This window comes from Microtus pennsylvanicus, chromosome 7, assembly GCF_037038515.1.
Source record: "Microtus pennsylvanicus isolate mMicPen1 chromosome 7, mMicPen1.hap1, whole genome shotgun sequence".
NCBI classification, from domain to species: Eukaryota; Metazoa; Chordata; class Mammalia; order Rodentia; family Cricetidae; genus Microtus; species Microtus pennsylvanicus.
This window is the reverse complement of record NC_134585.1, coordinates 46,531,552-46,549,104: the sequence shown is the minus strand read 5'-3', so window position 1 is coordinate 46,549,104 and position 17,553 is coordinate 46,531,552. Positions and strand designations below refer to the sequence as shown.

Below are 17,553 nucleotides of genomic sequence, written 5' to 3'. Positions count from 1 at the left end.
TTTCTCATTACAAAATAAATGAATAAATAAATATGGTAATTAACCTGGAAAAAAAAAAAAAAAAGAAACTGCCTTGGCCTGGTTGATAGGGCAGAACTTAGGTAAGCGGGGAAGACAGAACTGAATATGGGGAGGAAGAAAGGCAGAGTGGAGGAGAGCTGCCATGGAGCCGCTGCAGATGGATGCTAGGAATTTTACCTGGTAAGCCACTGCCATGTGGAAATACACAGATTAATAGAAATAGGTTAAATTAAGATGTAAGAATTAGCCAATAAGAAATTAGAGCTAGTGGGCCAAGCAGTGATTTAATTAATACAGTTCCTGTGTGGTTATTTCAGGACTAAACTAGCTGGGCACCCAGGACGAACAAGCAGCTCCTCCTTGCAATATATTAAGGCTTGGCAAGTTGACCCAATATGAGGAGTATGGTCCCAAAAGCCATCAAAAGAGTAGGAGACTGTTGTCTGAGCTTTCTGTCCTGCCTGGTTCCCGCAGTCGTTAGGTCCCAAAGAAATCACACAGAGGTCTACATTAGTTATAAACTGATTGGCCCATTAGCTCAGGCTTCTTATTAACTCTTATAACTTATATTAATCCATGATTTGGGTACCTTGTGCCCTCATTTTTGTTGAATTCTAGGAAGTCTTTAACTTCTTTCTTTATTTCTTCCTTGACCCAGTGTTAACTCCATAGAGAGTTGTTAAGTTTCTATGAGTCTGTCAGCTTTCTGTTGTTGTTGAAATCCAGCTTTAATCCATAGTGGTCTGATATGACATAGGAGGTTATTTCAGTTTTTTGTATCTCTTGAGACGTATTTTGTGACTGAGTATAAGGTCAGTTTTGAAGAAGTTTTCATGTGGTATTGAGAAGAAGGCATATTCTTTTGTGTTTGGGTAAAATGTTCTGTAGATGTCTGTTAAGTCTACTTGAGTCATACGTCTGTTCTGTTATTTCTCTGCTCAATTTCTGTCTGGATGACCTGCCCATTGCTGAGAGTCGGGTGTTAAACTCTCCCACTATTATTGTGTGGTGATCTATGTGTGATTTAAGCTTTAGTAATGTTTCACAAATTTGGGTACCCTTACAATTGGAACATAAATGTTCAGAGATGAAACATCATCTTTGTGGATTTTTCCTGATGAATATGAAATGCCCTTCTCTTTTGATTAATTTTGGTTGGAAGTATATTTTGTTACCTATTAGGATAGCTACACCAGCTTGCTTCTTAGGTCCATTTGATTAGAAAATCTTTTTCCAATCTCTTACCCTGAGGTAATGTCTATCTTTGATGTTAAGGTATGTTTCTTGCATGCAGCAGCAGAATGGGTCCTGCTTTCATACCCGTTGTGTCATGTCTTTTTATTGGTGAATTGAGTTCATTGATATTGAGGGATATTAATGACTATTGATCGCTGATTTCTGTTATCTTGTTGTTTGTGGTGGTAATGTGTGTGTGTTTGTGTCTGTGTGTGTCTGTGTGTGTATCTGTGTGTCTCTGTGTCTCTGTGTTTGTATGTTTCCCTTTTTTGGGTTTTACTCATATGAGATTACCTATTGCCTGTGTTTTTGTGGGTGTAGTTAACTTCCTGGGATTGGAGTTTTCCTTCTAGTACCTTCTGTAAGACTAAGTTTGTGGACAGATTTTTTTTTTAAATTTGACTTTGTCATTAAATACCTTGTTTACTCCATCTATGGTGATTGACAGACAGTTTTGCTGGGTATATAGTCTGGGCTAGCATCCATAGTTCCTTACAGCCTGCAAGGTATCAACCCAGGTCCTTCTGGATTTCAGAGTAACCACTAAAAAGTCAGGTGTGATTCTAATAGGCCTGCCTTTTATGTTACTTGACCTTTTCCCTCTGCCACTTTTAATATTCTTTTTTTTCTATATGTTTAGTGTTTTGATTATTATATGGCAAAAGGATTTTCTTTTCTAATCCAATCTATTTGGTGTTCTGTAAGCTTCTTGTACCTTCATAAGCATGTCTCTTTTCAGGTTGGAAATTTTTTCTTCTATTATTTTGTTTAATATGTTTTCTGGTCTTTTGAGCGGTGTTTCTTCTTCTTCTATTCCTGTTATTCTTATGTCTGGTCTTTTCATAGTGTCACAGACTTACTGAATGTTTTGTGTTACAAATTTTTTTGGAATTAACATTTTATTTGACTGTTGAATCTATTTCTTCTGTTATGTCTTCAATGCCTGAGATTCTTTTTTCCATCTCTGGTATTCTGTTGGTGATGCTTGCATCTGTAGTTCCTGTTCACTTACCCAGATTTTCCATTTTCCAGAATTCCATTCACTTGTGTTTTATTGATTGCTTTTATTTCCATTTTCAGATCTTGGGCAGTTTCTTTAATTTATTTGCTTGTTTTTGTCTTGGTTTACTTCTTAAATTTATTTATTTATCATTTTATTGATTTTATTGAGCTATACATTTTTCCCTGCTCCCCTCCGTGCCTCTCCTCTACCCTTCAACCCTCTTCCATGGTCCCCATGCTCTGCTTTGGCTTTTTTGTTTTAGGAATTTATTGATTTCTTCCGATTTTTTGTTTGTCTTTCCCTCAATTTATTTAAGTGATTTCTTCATTTCTTTCAGGACCTCTATCATCTTTATAAATTCACTTTTAAGAATATTTTCTTTATTTTTTGTTTTATACAGGGTTTGTATATCCTGGAACTTCTCTATAGAGCAGGCTGGCAACGAACTCACAGAGATCCACCTGCCTTTGCCTCCCAAGTACTGGAATTATGGGCACATATCACCACTACGGTTGTTTTCGTGTGCCTCAGCTGTGTTGAATTGTTCATGTCTTGCTGTTGTGGATGGCAGGGCTCTGGTGATGCCACAGGGTCTTCTCTGTTATTGATTGTGTTCTTACACCGGCATTTAGACATTTGGATTTGAGATGATTGGTGTTGATCCCTGCATTCGGCTTTGTTGTATGTGTGTTTTGTTCCATGATTTCTCTTTCCTCTCTGGTCTTCCGGCCTTTGGTTCAGCCAAAGTCTTCTTCCAAAGTTGTAGATCAGGAGATGAAATTCAGGAGAAGGGTGTAGTCTGTGGTCCCTAGATCTGATCTAGCCTCTGGGATCCCTAGGACTAGCCTGGCCTCCAGTATAGGTGCTGGGACTGGGCACCCTAGATCCAGCCTGTACTCCTTAAAGCTGAAGTCTGCTTCTGTAGTAGACCTGGATATGGAGCCCAGGGGTGAGAGTGCAGTTTGGAGTTGTTGCGCGGGCTTAAAGGAGTTTAGAGGGCAGTGGATAGTGTCTTCCCTAGGGTCCCTAGGACCACTCTAGCCTCCAGTAAAGCTGCTGCGCTATGGGCCCTAATATGGAACCCAGAGGAAGGGGGGCAGTCTGCAACAATTTATACTTCTAAAATAGCCATTAAAGAAAGGCATGTTCACATTTAACCACTCCCAATAAACATTACAAGCTACACAGTTTTTAGTATCTGAGCCCATGGCTCCTTCCCTCTTTGGTACCTGAACGCACACTTCCCTCTCATCAGGACTTCTGAATGCATGCATGAGCAATGATTAAAAGAAGGAGTTAATGAATTTTAGTGTTTATGTATCCTTTTAGAAAGAAATTACTTTAACCTAAGAGAGGATGGGTGAAAGGAAAACCCTTGAATGCAGTTACAATGCCGTTCACATGCCCAGTTGTTACTTGTCAGAAAAAAAAAAAAATCTGGCTGTTGCAAACATTCACAGAGTAAAAGCTGAAATCTGGTGCACCAAGGACCATAAACTGCACAGAGAAAAATGGCAGTTCTGTGCCGGGGCCTTGCAATTTGCTGCTGCAGAGGAAGCTACCCATCTGCACACGGGTAGCCAGGTGAACACAGGAACAAACCTAGGCTTACCTGTCAATGTAGTCCGCATCAGGATCAAAGGTTTCCAACTGGTCAGCAATGATCCAGCCATACACCTGTATTACTTGTCCTGTTTTTAAAAACAGTTCAAAATGCAATGAGCTTAGTGCAAATTCCAAATGAGTAACATAAGTTCTACTTGCTTTCGTTTTGTTACATACATATACCCAACAAGGCACAGGTGTATAAAATTAGCAGGTTTAATAAATTATATAAATGCAAAATGAGTGTTAGAATCCGGTGATCAAAGTTACACACCAGGAAGGCTAAAATAATGTAATACCTAAAACATTGATTTCACAGAAATTGAGAATAGAATAGTACCTACCTATTCTTGGCAAGAATAGGCTGGGAAGAATCAGTGAGAGGGAGGGATAAACCAATGTTGACAAATGGCAGCTAAGTTCCAGTGAAAGGGGAAATAAGTCCTGGTATTCTACTGCACAATTTGGTGGCTTTACATAATATCGGTGTACTATGTTTGAAAATCTAGAAGGACCTTGAGTATCTTCAAAATTATATTTGAGGAGACAGATATGCATATTTTGATATGAATGTATACAACATATGCACACATTAAACAGCAAATGATACCCTCTGTGTGTGTGTGTGTGTGTGTGTGTGTGTGTGTGTATTTTATGTGCAATATCTCTCAACACTCATGAAAGCAGCTTCTTTTTACAATAGATGGCAATTAACTCAGAGACTCAAAATTGCTCAACTTATAAAGCATAAGAGTTATGGAGTGTTTAGCTGTATCTGGGAATAACCATATTACACCCCCAAGTACTCCAGGATCATTGTGGAAGTGGGGTATAAAGATTGTAGGAGTTAGAGGCAGGGATGGTGACTAAGAAACAATGTTTTTCAGACACAATGGATCCATTGTTGGAACAAACAAACTCACAGCACTTGAGGAAACAGCATGCACAAAACATGTGCAAGCTAAAAGCAGACAACATGCTAGCCTGGAATAGGGAGGTTAGCATGAAGCTCTACCCCTAGATACAGAGCTACTGGCAACAGGAAGCTGCGGAGCGAGGAGGCATAATTTTCTTTAAGAGTGTGGCCCCTGGTAAGTCATTCACACTCCAGTGGAAGGCCACCCCTAAAAGTATGGGGGCATAAATTGTACTTGGTATTTATTTGTTATAAGGAAGATAAAATAAAACACAAAGCTGCATAGGTAAGGAAGGGGAAGTGAATCTGGACAGAGTGGGAAGAAAGGATAAATGTGATAAAATATATTGTGTGAAATTCTCAAAGAACTAATAAAAATGAGAACACAAAACGAAAAGCTAAATGAAGAGGCTGTATATCACACAATCTCTGATAAGTCTTCAAGGATCCTAATCATCTTCCATATCTCAAAGTACAAAAGACAAAAGACCCTCATGAGCCAAACAGACAGGAGCTAAAGACAAGCACAAAACAGCAAAAGAGTTAAGGCTACAGTCCGTATAATGGACATATGTTGTTCACTCGGCAAATATGCTGTTCCAAGACAGAGTGAATCATGGACTGTCAAGTTCCTATAACACCAGCTACTCAAGATATACAGGCAGTAATAGTATCATAAACTAGCTTCGCAGATGAGAGGGGTAGTGTTAGTTCAGTAAAACCTCAAGATATACTTGGGGTCACTGTGTCCAGAAAACTCTGAGTTTCTCCATGAGCACTTCCAGCTGCTGAACCGCACTATCTGTGGATTCTCTGCATGCTGTTCTGTGTGTCATTGGTAAGGGAGACTTTCATCTGTGGTCATTGCATGGCTAGCACTGAACCTTTAAGGTGCATAAAGAGAAAGGGTGGGTCCTTAATGGCTGAGACAAAGGTCAGAGTTTTCATAAATCTTCTGCTGCTGCTAAATGGGCAGAATCGTTCTACTTAATGTGGAGGAAGCTGCCCGATTGGCTTCCAAGTTCTCTGGGAAGAAGTCAAGCTTTGTTATGTTCGACCTGAAAACAAATAGCAGGTTACAGAAATTAGAAAATCCCATAGGGTCTTTGTCCCTAAACAGAGAAGCCCAACAGAGGCTGACAAATGGGCAAAGCAGAGCACAGTGCCAGAGGATTGCATGCCACAGTGAAGGACTGTTAAGCACGTACAAAAATCCAACAACCTGTAAAATAAAACGTCATCTCTTATGTAGCTACCTCCTCCTGCGTGTCCCTGGCTGCTACTCTGGGCAAGCATCCCAAATGAAATGAGAGTAATTGTCTAGAAAGTGATTGCAGAGATGCAACCAGATTGTACCTTGAGGGACCACTCTGCGTGCCCCCAGAGGGTGAAAGAGACAGTGTGCAGAACTCCACCTTGGCGAGACAAACAGGTCTGACAGATCTGGAGAGCAGCTGACATCCCACCTCATGTCGGCAATGGCTCCTTATTCATCCCTCATCAGAATAAGATGTCTGTCACCTTATCTGGAGCCTTCTACAGACAAACACCAGGAACCCAAATAACCGTATAACTGTCACAGCTTGCATTCTTTTTCATGAGACGTGATCATGTCTTGGTTAACCAAACGAATGCAATGGAATATATCTGTGAAAGTCTCATATCAGTAAGACAATGCCAAATTCTTGTTCTTTAGAATATATTTTAAATACACTCATACATAAATTTTCCCTAAACACTGTAACATGCAAACACCATCTGTAACACAGATATTCATTCATATTATCTTAACCAGTCAATCACTTCAAAAACAATTAGAACAAATTATGTAGTCTGACATAATCATACCAAAAAACCTAGCAACATGGTCTTGTAAGATGGTTCAGTGGGTTTTATTTTATTTTTTTGTAGAGAGGCATCAATTTATTTAAAAGAGGAGTAAACAATAGGAAAATAATGATTAAAAAACAGTACTAACTTGTACTCGCTCTGCACAGGGTGTACCTCTAATAAAATCAATTATTCACTGTTTATTTATTTATTTATTTATTAAAGATTTCTGTCTCTTCCCCGCCACCGCCTCCCATTTCCCTCTCCCTCCCCCAATCAAGTCCCCCTCCCTCGTCAGCCCAAAGAGCAATCAGGGTTCCCTGCCCTGTGGGAAGTCCAAGGACCACCCAACTCCATCCAGGTCTAGTAAGGTGAGCATCCAAACTGCCTAGGCTCCCACAAAGCCAGTACGTGCAGTAGGATCAAAAACCCATTGCCCTTGTTCTTGAGTAGGTTTTAAAAGGCACTTCCCATTGAACACGGTGACCTGAGCTTCATCCCTGAACCCACACGGTAGTAGGAGAGAACCAGCTACTGAAAGTTGTCCTCTGACTTCCACACACAAGCTGTGATACCTGTGCTCATGTACACGGTACGCACACACACTAAAGATATGGAAATAAGCAAATGTAATGATTTTTTTAATTAGCAATGATGTTCGCAGATGTATATCTTACTGAAAATACAGAACAAATGAAAAATCTGATATATACGTACACATAGGAATTTGCCCATAAAAAAAAATAGTAAGGCACATTTTTAAAAACTGTGTTTACTATTTAGTTTTAAAGAAAACTTACAACGTTACTGGGTCTATGTCTCTGAGCATCTGCTTCTTCTATGTAAATCCCCTACCCTTGCACAACCTCCTCCTTGTCCACCCTCCTGGCTGTAATATGCCTGTGTTTCGTCCTTTCCAAGTCTTTTAACTAAGATCACGTACATACGTCTGTGTTTCTCTAACTCACGAACAAATCTTCTAGGTAAACATCAAGGCTAATAGCATTCTGAGTTGTATCCAGTACCAGTGGACACACGTCAAAATAGCAACATACACGGGCTTTATCTCACTTCAAACCTCGGCTGCACCACTTATTCCTGATAGGACTTTAGAGTAGCAGTTCTCAACCTGTGGTCTCACACCTTTGGGTGGGTGGGGGGTCACATATCAGATATCCTGCATATCAGATATTTATGTTATGATTCATAACAGCAGCTAAATTATAGTTATAATGCAGAAACAAAATAATTTTATGGGTGGGGACTCAAAAGCTTGAGGAACTATATTAAAGGGTGGCAACATTAGCAAGGTTGAGAACCATTACTTTGAAGAAACCATTTACTCCTCAGATACCTCATTTCTTTCTCTTCAATATGAGAAACAGTTCCCGTAGCATCATGTTTTATGATCCTCAGATAATAATACATATGGAGAGTTAAAAATGTAAATTAGCACACAGTAAGGGTTCAGTGAGGAGTTCTGGTGTGAATGGACTATTTCATGTGGGAATAGAGTGGTGGTGATTTCTATCTTCTGCAGGCTCCTGTGTTCAATACTTTGGATTTTGTCGGACTCTCTCTTTTTTTTAAATCATGTTTTGGAATTTTTTGTTATCAGTAAAGTCATAGAACAAAAGTGCCTAAAGGAAAAAAAAACTAATTTAAGAAGAAACCAGAAGCTGAAACTTATTTTCAAAACTTATTTTCAAAATAAGAAGCTAATGGACTATAGAGACCACACACTGGTACAAGTGTTTACAAGGTTGGCAAAGAGATTCACAATTATTCATGGTTAGCAGAAGAGGTCTTACCTGGAACTCCACTTGGCGGGTTAACGTGATACACAACAGGTGTCTGTGCCTTGGAAAACTGAAAGTATCATCAAAAGAGAACATTTTATTAGAATCCACTTGACCACAAAAGCCACAAACTGGTCCTCAGGAAGCAGGAGTGGAAAACAGGATGTATTGCCCTGATCACGTCACACCTGCTTCCTGTTATCCTCACGCTAGTCCCACGAAGCAGGAATGACAGGCATCATCATGATCTGCAGACAAGTTCAAGGAATCTGTTTGAGGCCATGCATCTCTCTACCCTGTACCATACAATTAATATCTTGCAAGCCTCTTTCTATCTACTTACCTGCCACACCCAAGGACATATTTTGCCAAAAAGAAAGGTGGATAAGGTACGATCCAGAGTGTCACTCTTTTAATTCCATTACTATAATCTAATATCTTTGAGACGTAAAGATTCATATTTACCTAGAAAAGAATTAATTTCAAGCTGGAAGGGGGTAGTTTAAATTATTGTCAACTAGCCATAATAGGAAGTTGGATATATATGAGCAAAGTTGAAAAAACAAAAGGCACCTGTTTGTGGGAAAATATTCAAGAAATGGTAAGGAACACTGTCCTTCAAGAAGGAGGCCATGGGTCTATCATGGCTCAGTGAATAAGACATTTGTCATGTAGGCGTGAGGACCTGAGTTTGAATCCCCACGACCCACAGAAAGTCAGAAGCATCTGTTACCCTGGTGCTCCTATTGGGAAGTGGAGACAAATTCTCTGGAGGTTCGTGGAAAAGTAGCAGAGAGTCTGACTGAAATAAGGTAGAAGCAAAAAACAGACAGACAGAAACCCAAGATTCTCCTTTGAACTGCATATGTTTACCAAGCCCACGTGTGAACACACACACACACACACACACACACACACGGGCACACACACAGGAGTGAAATAACATTTATGAAAGAAGTGGGAACACGCTGAAGCCTAGCCATGGAAACACAAAACCAACTTACAATGTCCCTTTCTTAAAACATTGCGCTTGCTTTCCTTTGCCTGGCCTAAAATGTAGGAGCCCATTCACGGTTGACTGATGTAATGTTGAGAAGGAAAGGGAGCATGAGATAATTCTGGAAGTCTGTCTTACCTACAGACACCTAGGTTAGGCTAAGAGGAGAGCCTTGCTGCGTCCCAGGCTACATGAGGAAACGGAGACACATACAGAACAGGCTGGACTGATCAGACCAAGATTTGACCCCTGAGTTAATGTTTCACCCAGGAAAGAGACTTAATAGCCATACTAGACGCCTAGGCTGCTTCCTTTCTAAACACCTACAATGCTTCCCACTTACAAAACAAACTACAGCAAACTGTTTTATTTGGGCTGCATCCAGCTTCCTGGGAGTCCAAATTCCCAGGGAGACGATTACCAGAGAACAGCCGTGGTTAATCAACGGCCCTAATCAGGCATCTGGAATGAAAAGGCTTTTCAACCAAGCTGATGGTGCCCTGTTGAGTGTGGAGTGTACGTATTGATCTACACAACAGCCCAGTTTGCCACCAAGGCCATGTTCCCCATTCTCTCTGGGAAAGGATTAGAAACCAGTTCACAGAAAACACGCACAGTCAGGGGGTCCAGAGAAGGCTACTGTGACTTCACAGATTAAGAACTCGCTCTGATCTCAACAGAGGATAAAAATTAATGCAGTTCCACACATGATGCCAAACCGACCCAATAGCTGCTCTCTACCTTTCTTCTCCCACGGGGAGGCCCTTCCTTCCGAAGTGACTTCCGTTGGAATTTGAAAGAAGTTGTTGTTGCCCTTGCTTGCGCTCATTAAAAACTGAGGCAGATGGAGCAGACCACTTCAAAGCAAATACTGACACACACCTCTAGGTTTCCAACTTGAAATAGGAGATATGCTGTGACATCTGCCATCCTCCAAGAAGTTAGTGGGGACACATAGACTCACTCACTGCTTCCTTCCCACTCCTCAGAGAGTCCTGGGATATATTTAGGGTTAAACCACAATGCAATTATTAACTTGCGATTCTCTCTGTATTCATAAAACATAAAATAGTACCGTTTCTCAGAAAAACAGAATTCTGGTAACCCACTAGGCTGGAGAGAAAACAGTGAGAAATTAATGAGCTTCCAAAGCAGGCTGCCTACATGCTGATCCCTGAACCCAGTGAGGTCAGCAACAGCAAGATGGGAAGGTAGGTGGGCCAGAGAGGGGTGGCAAAACCAGCGGATTAGGAGGATAAAGTCGCAGCCGCCAGCTGCCTGATAAACCTTCTGTGAGTCCTTCAGACTTGTCAGTGCCCGCAGCAGGCTCTTTGGAGTGGGCTGGCAAGATGGAATTAATTTTTAATACCCATGGTTCCCTCAGTCCCAGTCCCAAAGCAGAAAGGCACACTGCATCTTAGTTCACTCAAGCGCCTCTCATTAACTGCATCCCCTGTTGATAGTTCATCAACTCAGCAAGTTAGCAGAGCCACTGCTCGACCCGTTTTCTTTAATGCACAATTTCGGGAAGTGTGTTTCCACTACCCCTGTCCTTACTGATCTTTATAATAAGTAGGAAAACTACTTCCTGAGGCGAAGGGAGCCTGGTGTTTCGGGAGTGCTCAGACACTTCTCTCTGATGGTCCCTGAGCCCCGGAGAGGTGGGGATACGGTTCTTGAGGAGAAAGAATAATGGAACTTTGTTTCTTCCTTTCGCTATGTACTTACAGAGACAAATTCTTTAGACAGTAATATTCTCTTGGGTTGAGGATCACATTGCTAACTGTGATTGGACAACAAATTTCAAATTTCAAAAAGTTAGTGCTGATCTGATAGTCAAGTTGTGTTTGGTCTTGACTGTAAAGCAGCATGACCTAATGACTCCGTTCTGTTCTCTGTAGTTGTTAAGCAGAGCTCTTGAGCACCACTGGAGCACCGCTGGAGCACCACCTTTCACGAGTGCCTGCTGCAAGGGTTGCTCTCTTGCAGCACACTTTCCTACAAGATTTTAGGCTAATCAAACATAAAAGTAAGCCTAATCTACATATGAAGGGTCTAAATTAAATAATACCAGATGCTGGACCAAAGGAAACTGCCCTCAGGTCTGCCATCTTGCCTTCTTGATCTGTCTGACTGTGAAGGAGAGTTCCAGCAGCAAAGGGGCTTTCAGACTAGTGTCAGGAAGAACAGAAAAAGGTGCCCTGTAGCAGGGGGCAGGGAGATTGGGTCCCTCAAAGGACCTGGAACCCCTGAGTTCTTTCAGTATTCTAACACTCAGAATCAGCTAAAGACATGGCACTTGTCCACAAAGGCATTGTCTGAGGCTCCGGCATGAGCTTCAGGTTCAATGTGGATTCCCAGTCACATGAAAGTTGGAATCCTGGTTCTGCCACTTACTGCCTGGGTGATGTAGCAAGCATAATAGATGGTTCCATAATCAGTTCAGGAGCCTTGTACTACACAATATACAGAAAGAAGGCACTCACTAGAGCCTGACATACAAGTAGTCAGTGTTTATCCTTCACAATGTCAGAGAAACCCTAACATTCTCTCTATATTCCTTCTTCCCTATTAAAGCAGACATGCTGTTGATTTATAACTTGTTATCGATAACATATCTTCTATCTGAGCAACCCTCTCTCCTCATAACCCACCTTGAAAGTACAGCCATCCAGCGATCCTGAACATGGGCCGCCTAACACTCGCTCCCCAGAGCGTATCTCCAGAGAGTACCGTCCTGCATGGGCTTCAGACAGCAGAGATCTGGGGACAGAAAACAGAAATCTTTATGAATTAAAACACACACACACACACACAAGAGTTCCCACCTGATTTCTTCCCTCTTCGCCCCTGTATTTGTAAGATGGAGCTGAGGGAATATCTCTATATTTCACTTTTTACCACCTAAATCTACTACTCCCTAGAGCTCCTCTTGGGCCAAGTCCTCACCAAGAGAAACTGTACTTCTTGTTGTTGTTATTGTTGTTGTTGATGATGATGATGAAAGTCCTTTAAACTTAAGAGCTTAATAGCTCACGATTATGGGCTCATAGGACTTTAAGAGCTCAAGACAAGTACTTCAAAATAGCAATTATGAGTATGTTCTAGGATCTTAAAGAGGCTATGAATATATCTTAATGAAGTCTATGAAAACACAAAGAGAGAGTGGAATGAAGTAATAAAAACAGTTTGAGACATGAAAGTAGGAGTAGCATCACTAAAGAAAACCCAAACTGAAATAAAACTGGAAAGGAGAAAGGTAGGGAGTCAAACAAAAATTTCAGAGATAAACCTCATCAACAGAGTTCAAGACATGGAAGGAAGAACCTCAGGCATTGAAGACAAGGTAGAAGAAATGGATACATACCTCAGTCAAACAAAATATTACATCTAAAAAAAAGGCACAAAAGATCCAGGAAATCTGTGACACCATCAAAAAACTAAATCTATATATAACAGAAATAGAAGACATCAAAGTAACACAGGTCTAAGACCCAGAAATATTTTAAACAAAATCATTGAATTAAATCACCAAACTAAAGAAAGAGATGCCTATCAAGGTACAGGAAGCAAGCAGAACACCAAGTAGACTGGACCAGGAAAGAAATTCCTCACTACATAGAATAATGAAAACTTTATACATACAAAACAGAGCAAAGATGTTAAAAGCTTCAATGGGAAAAGACCAAGTCGCATAGAAATCAAGACAGAACCATTAGAAAAATACTTTGTGATGTACATGGGAGGCCTACCCCTTTCTGAACAGAAACGGTGAAGGAGTAGATGGATGGACACCCGACTTTTCAATGGAGACTTTAAAAGTCAGAAGGGCCTGGATAGATATTCAGTAAACTCTTAGAGATTTAGAGATGACAGATACCAACCCAGACTACTATACGCAGCAAAACTATCAATCACAATAGACAGAGGGAAAAAACACTCAACACTAAAACAAAATTTTCAATCTAGTCCTACAGAAGTCACTAGAAGAAAAATACCAGCCTGAAGAGGTTAACTACACCGAAGAAAACAAATGAAATAAGTAATCCCAGAACAGTAAATCAAAAGATTGGCAGAAATGCACAATATATCAACATAGAAGTCAATAACCACTGCCCATCATGAACTATCGATATTAACGGTCTCAATTCCCAAATAAAAAAGATGCAGGCTAATAGATTAGATTAGAAAACAGAATCTATTTTTCTGCTGCATCCAAGAAATATGCTTTACCATAAAGATAGACATCATCTCAGGGTAAAATGATGGAAAAAAATATTCTAAGCAAATTAACCCCAGGAAGCAAGTAGATATAGCCATTTTAATATTTGATAAAGTAGACGTCAAATCCACAATAGCTAGAATAGATAGGGAAGGATACTACCTGCTCACTCATCAGAGGAAACATTCACCAAGAGGATATTGCAACTCTAAGTATTTATGCACCAAGCACAGTGGCACCCAAGTTAACAAAAGAAACCCCACTGCAGCTAAAATAGCATGCTGCTCCTCACACAGTGATGGGGTGACTTCACTTTTTCACTCTCATCAAGGGACACATCAACTGTACAAAAAAACTACACAGAAAAATGCTCGAGTTAAATAACATCATAAATCAAAGCTATCTAGCAGATATTGATGGATCACCTCAAGCAAACACAAAAGAATATACTTTCTTCTCAGCAGCTCATGGAACTTTGTCCAATATTGACCACATACTTGCATATGTAGGTCATGCTGAGGTCTTTAGAGAGACTGCTAGAGCCAGGGGGTCAAGGAGTCTACTGTGAGATTGTGTTTCAACGGTCAGAGGTTACACCCAGAAAGTCTCACCAACATGACTGCCCAAATGTGAGCTGAACAAAAACAGTAATCATGACAAAGTGAATGGGAGAAAAACCCACGAGGCCTCAACCCTACATGAAGAGCTACAGGCACCAGCTAAGAGCAGGAGAGATGATCCTCCCCAGGCAAGAGCTCACAGATTGGTTGTCTAGTGCCAAATGGTCAGCTCTGAAAATGCGCATACACATAACACTAGACTGAGCAGGTAATATCTAAGGACTGATATGTGTATACATATAAATATATGCACATAACAATAATTAATGGTGATGTTGATGGGGGGTCACAAATTTGAAAGATAGCAAGGTGGGGTGTGTGGAGGATTTGGAGGGAGGAAAGGGAAGGGGGAAATGATGTGATTGTATTATAATCTCAAAAAATAAAATGAAACAGTCAAGAATAAAGATTTACAAAAGAAAGGAACATTGAAGAGTGATTGTTTTTGTGTGATGATAGTGTTAATTTTCATTTTCTTTCGTTTGTCCTTTCTGCCATAGACAGAACTCTGCTTCTGTTGTCTACTCCGAGAGAGATTAAAGGAAAAGAATTTCGAAAGCATGTAAGTATATTCGTGTAGAGTGTTTTAAAGCCACGCCTGATCATTGGAGGCACTGCAGGAGTCATGTCTCCCAAAGCTACTGAGAAAAGGAAAACCCACTCATCCTGCCAGGTGTTGTGTTCCAGACCGGTGTACCTGGTTTGGCAAGTCACCACAGGCAAATCCACGAAGACAGGATAGACATCACAGGGGATCCTCGGTAAGGCTGGAACTGCCAAGTTCACCATGTCTATCTCCAGCTGAGAGCCGTTGTTGGGGTAAAGAACACTGTTCTCCAAATCTAAACACAAGAAGACTTCTGGCTGAGACATATAGGGAAATGCAAACATTGGCCACAGGGGGGCAATGTAAGACATTGTGTTGGCCTGAGGATACCATCAATACTCATTTCCAAAGGCAGTTAATGTTGTTTTACAAAAGTTCTCGTACTTATGAACCTACAATTTTCTTTCTCCCTTCACATCTTCCTACCCTCTAGGAAACAGTTTTCCAACCTTCTAGGCTACTTTGTATCATGGGTATGGTTTAGGGGCTCCTAACATGGAATCCTGTATAAGGGCAACAGCCAAGAGGACACTGATTCAACAGTGACCTCTGCTATGACACTGGCCAGTTAGCATCTGCAAAGACAGAGTTGGGGCAATCAGTTCATCCTGCTTGGACCTTTTTTTAGCACTGTTCTTAGAGCAGGAGGCAAGGATTCACACTTCTTTGAACTTTGGATCTATAAATCCAGCACTCACATTTAGAGAAGCCCAAACCTACCATTCAAAACAACCTTGATCCATGTTCCCCCTGCAAGGCTACCTTCCGCAGGTTCAATCTGCACACTCAGGTAAGGGTCTGTCAAGCAAAGAAAATACTGGTTTTGAAGGTGGTGTATGATCCACTAGCACCCCCAATATCTTAAAGCAGACTTTAGCATGTATGCATCAATCAAGGGTTGGATGAAGAATCAATCTCCAGGCCCCATTACCAGAGTTTCTGGTTCAGGATGTGCACTTATATTCAGGCATTGATGGCCCAGGAAACCTTTAGAGTCCTACTTTAAGGAAAATTTATCACTCTGATTTGAGCAGTCCAGAACCCCAGCGTTCATCGAACAATTCTGAATTTCTGCTTCCCTTAGAAACAGTCTCGGAGACATGCTTGCTTCTTATATGAACTCCCTCTGCCTCTCTCCTCTATTCCACTCTGTGCAGATGGTCACATTTACATATAAAGTTCACTACTTTTATTTCTACTTCCTTGGAAGAGGAAAACCTTCTTGGAGATGTGCCTGCTTCCTTTCTCCTTTCTTGCCACCCTGTCCTCTGGGTTTGTTTGTTTGTTTGTTTGTTTGTTTGTTTGTTTGTTTGTTTTTGGAGTCTGATGAACCACATAGTTAGAATTATTTCCAAGAATTACCAAGTCTTCCATGACTTTTCCTTGAATGATCATTGAGGGACTAGAGTAAAAACATTGTAGAACTTCCTTTAAAATAAAAAGGGAGAGGGCTTGAAATGCTAGATTAAACTGGGCCTACTAACATCTTTGTGGATATTCAGAGATCTGTCATGGTCAAGGTAAAGCCACTTCAAGGAGGCTAGCAAAAATTGCTGGGTATCTCCAGATGATAATAGGCAAACAAAGTGTGTGTTATCTATAAAAAATGGCTTCATTTCCATGTCAGAAAATTTCAAGTATAAACAAGACTTTGCCTGTGAACTAGCCCAGGCAACCATTTGGTAGCTCACTACACACCTAAGAATTGCAGTAACCCATTTACATGAACATATTGTCATGACAACCCAACCAGATCATGCCATCTTTAGACCCCCAAAGATGATTAGATAATTTTGTCCAAAGAAGACAAAAAAATATGACAAGATGCAGAGGATTAACAAGCTCACTGAGAAGTTGAAGGCATGATTAGGAAAAATAAAAGGTGATTTTAATACAAGCAGCCATTAATCACTAAGACACAATTCCTTAGGGAATACATAACAATAAAATCTAATAAAAAATATATCTACTAGTTCAAAAATAGATTATAGAAGAAGTCATGCTATCGTTAAAATATGTGAATTGTAACAGCCACCCCTACTGGCCACTAAAAGCTGAAATATATACTCATAACAATTTAACAAATAACCCCAGATACTCATCACAGGAAAAAAATGTATTATTTCAGATCCCGAAGCAAATACTTCCTTCTCAAATGATGTTTTAACTCACATTTTAAGTGGGCAAGTAAAAATTGTATCTACCTACAGGATACAAGCAAGGCTATTATACTTGCTACATTAATACTTTCCTATTAATAGAGCTCTCAAGGCAGCCTAGTGGTCTGATGTGCAAGCTGTTCACACACTTTCTACTTACCTGCTAGAAGCAGAACTTCCATACTCAGGAGAGTGATCAGCCAGTCAGGCATGACGTTCAGTTAGCTAGCCCTCTTGAGATGACTCTGATATTAAAAGCATTTTTCGCGTTGATTGATGGAATGTGACTTCTGTGCCTTATTAAGCATAAAGTAAAAAAAAATAATGCCTATATACACCATCAATGAGCTATATTGAAACAGAAAACTAAAAGATGGGACAGATGTAATGCCAGCCCAACAAGTGTAGCTGTCTTTTCTTTTCACCACAGATAGAGACCATTACAGAAGGCCACAGCGGTCAAAGTGAAGCAAACTCCTGACTGTGGGGTGCACAGCTCACACTGAAGCATCTACAACACAACCACTACACCTAACCT

At 40.5% G+C, this 17,553-nt stretch overlaps 1 protein-coding gene across 1 annotated transcript in view; it reads right to left on the bottom strand.

Moving 5' to 3' along the window:
• Pkhd1 (PKHD1 ciliary IPT domain containing fibrocystin/polyductin) overlaps positions 1-17,227 on the bottom strand; it is a 419,145-nt gene extending 401,918 nt beyond the window's left edge. Inside the window, exons 1-6 of the mRNA XM_075978902.1 lie at positions 17,176-17,227; positions 15,577-15,654; positions 14,947-15,091; positions 12,062-12,170; positions 8,423-8,480; positions 3,873-3,951 (exon numbers count right to left, since the gene is read on the bottom strand). Coding sequence (XP_075835017.1) covers positions 3,873-3,951; positions 8,423-8,480; positions 12,062-12,170; positions 14,947-15,091; positions 15,577-15,654; positions 17,176-17,227 — 521 coding nt within the window. The remainder of the gene's footprint in view (positions 1-3,872; positions 3,952-8,422; positions 8,481-12,061; positions 12,171-14,946; positions 15,092-15,576; positions 15,655-17,175) is intronic.
• Between the last annotated feature and the right edge of the window lie 326 nt (positions 17,228-17,553).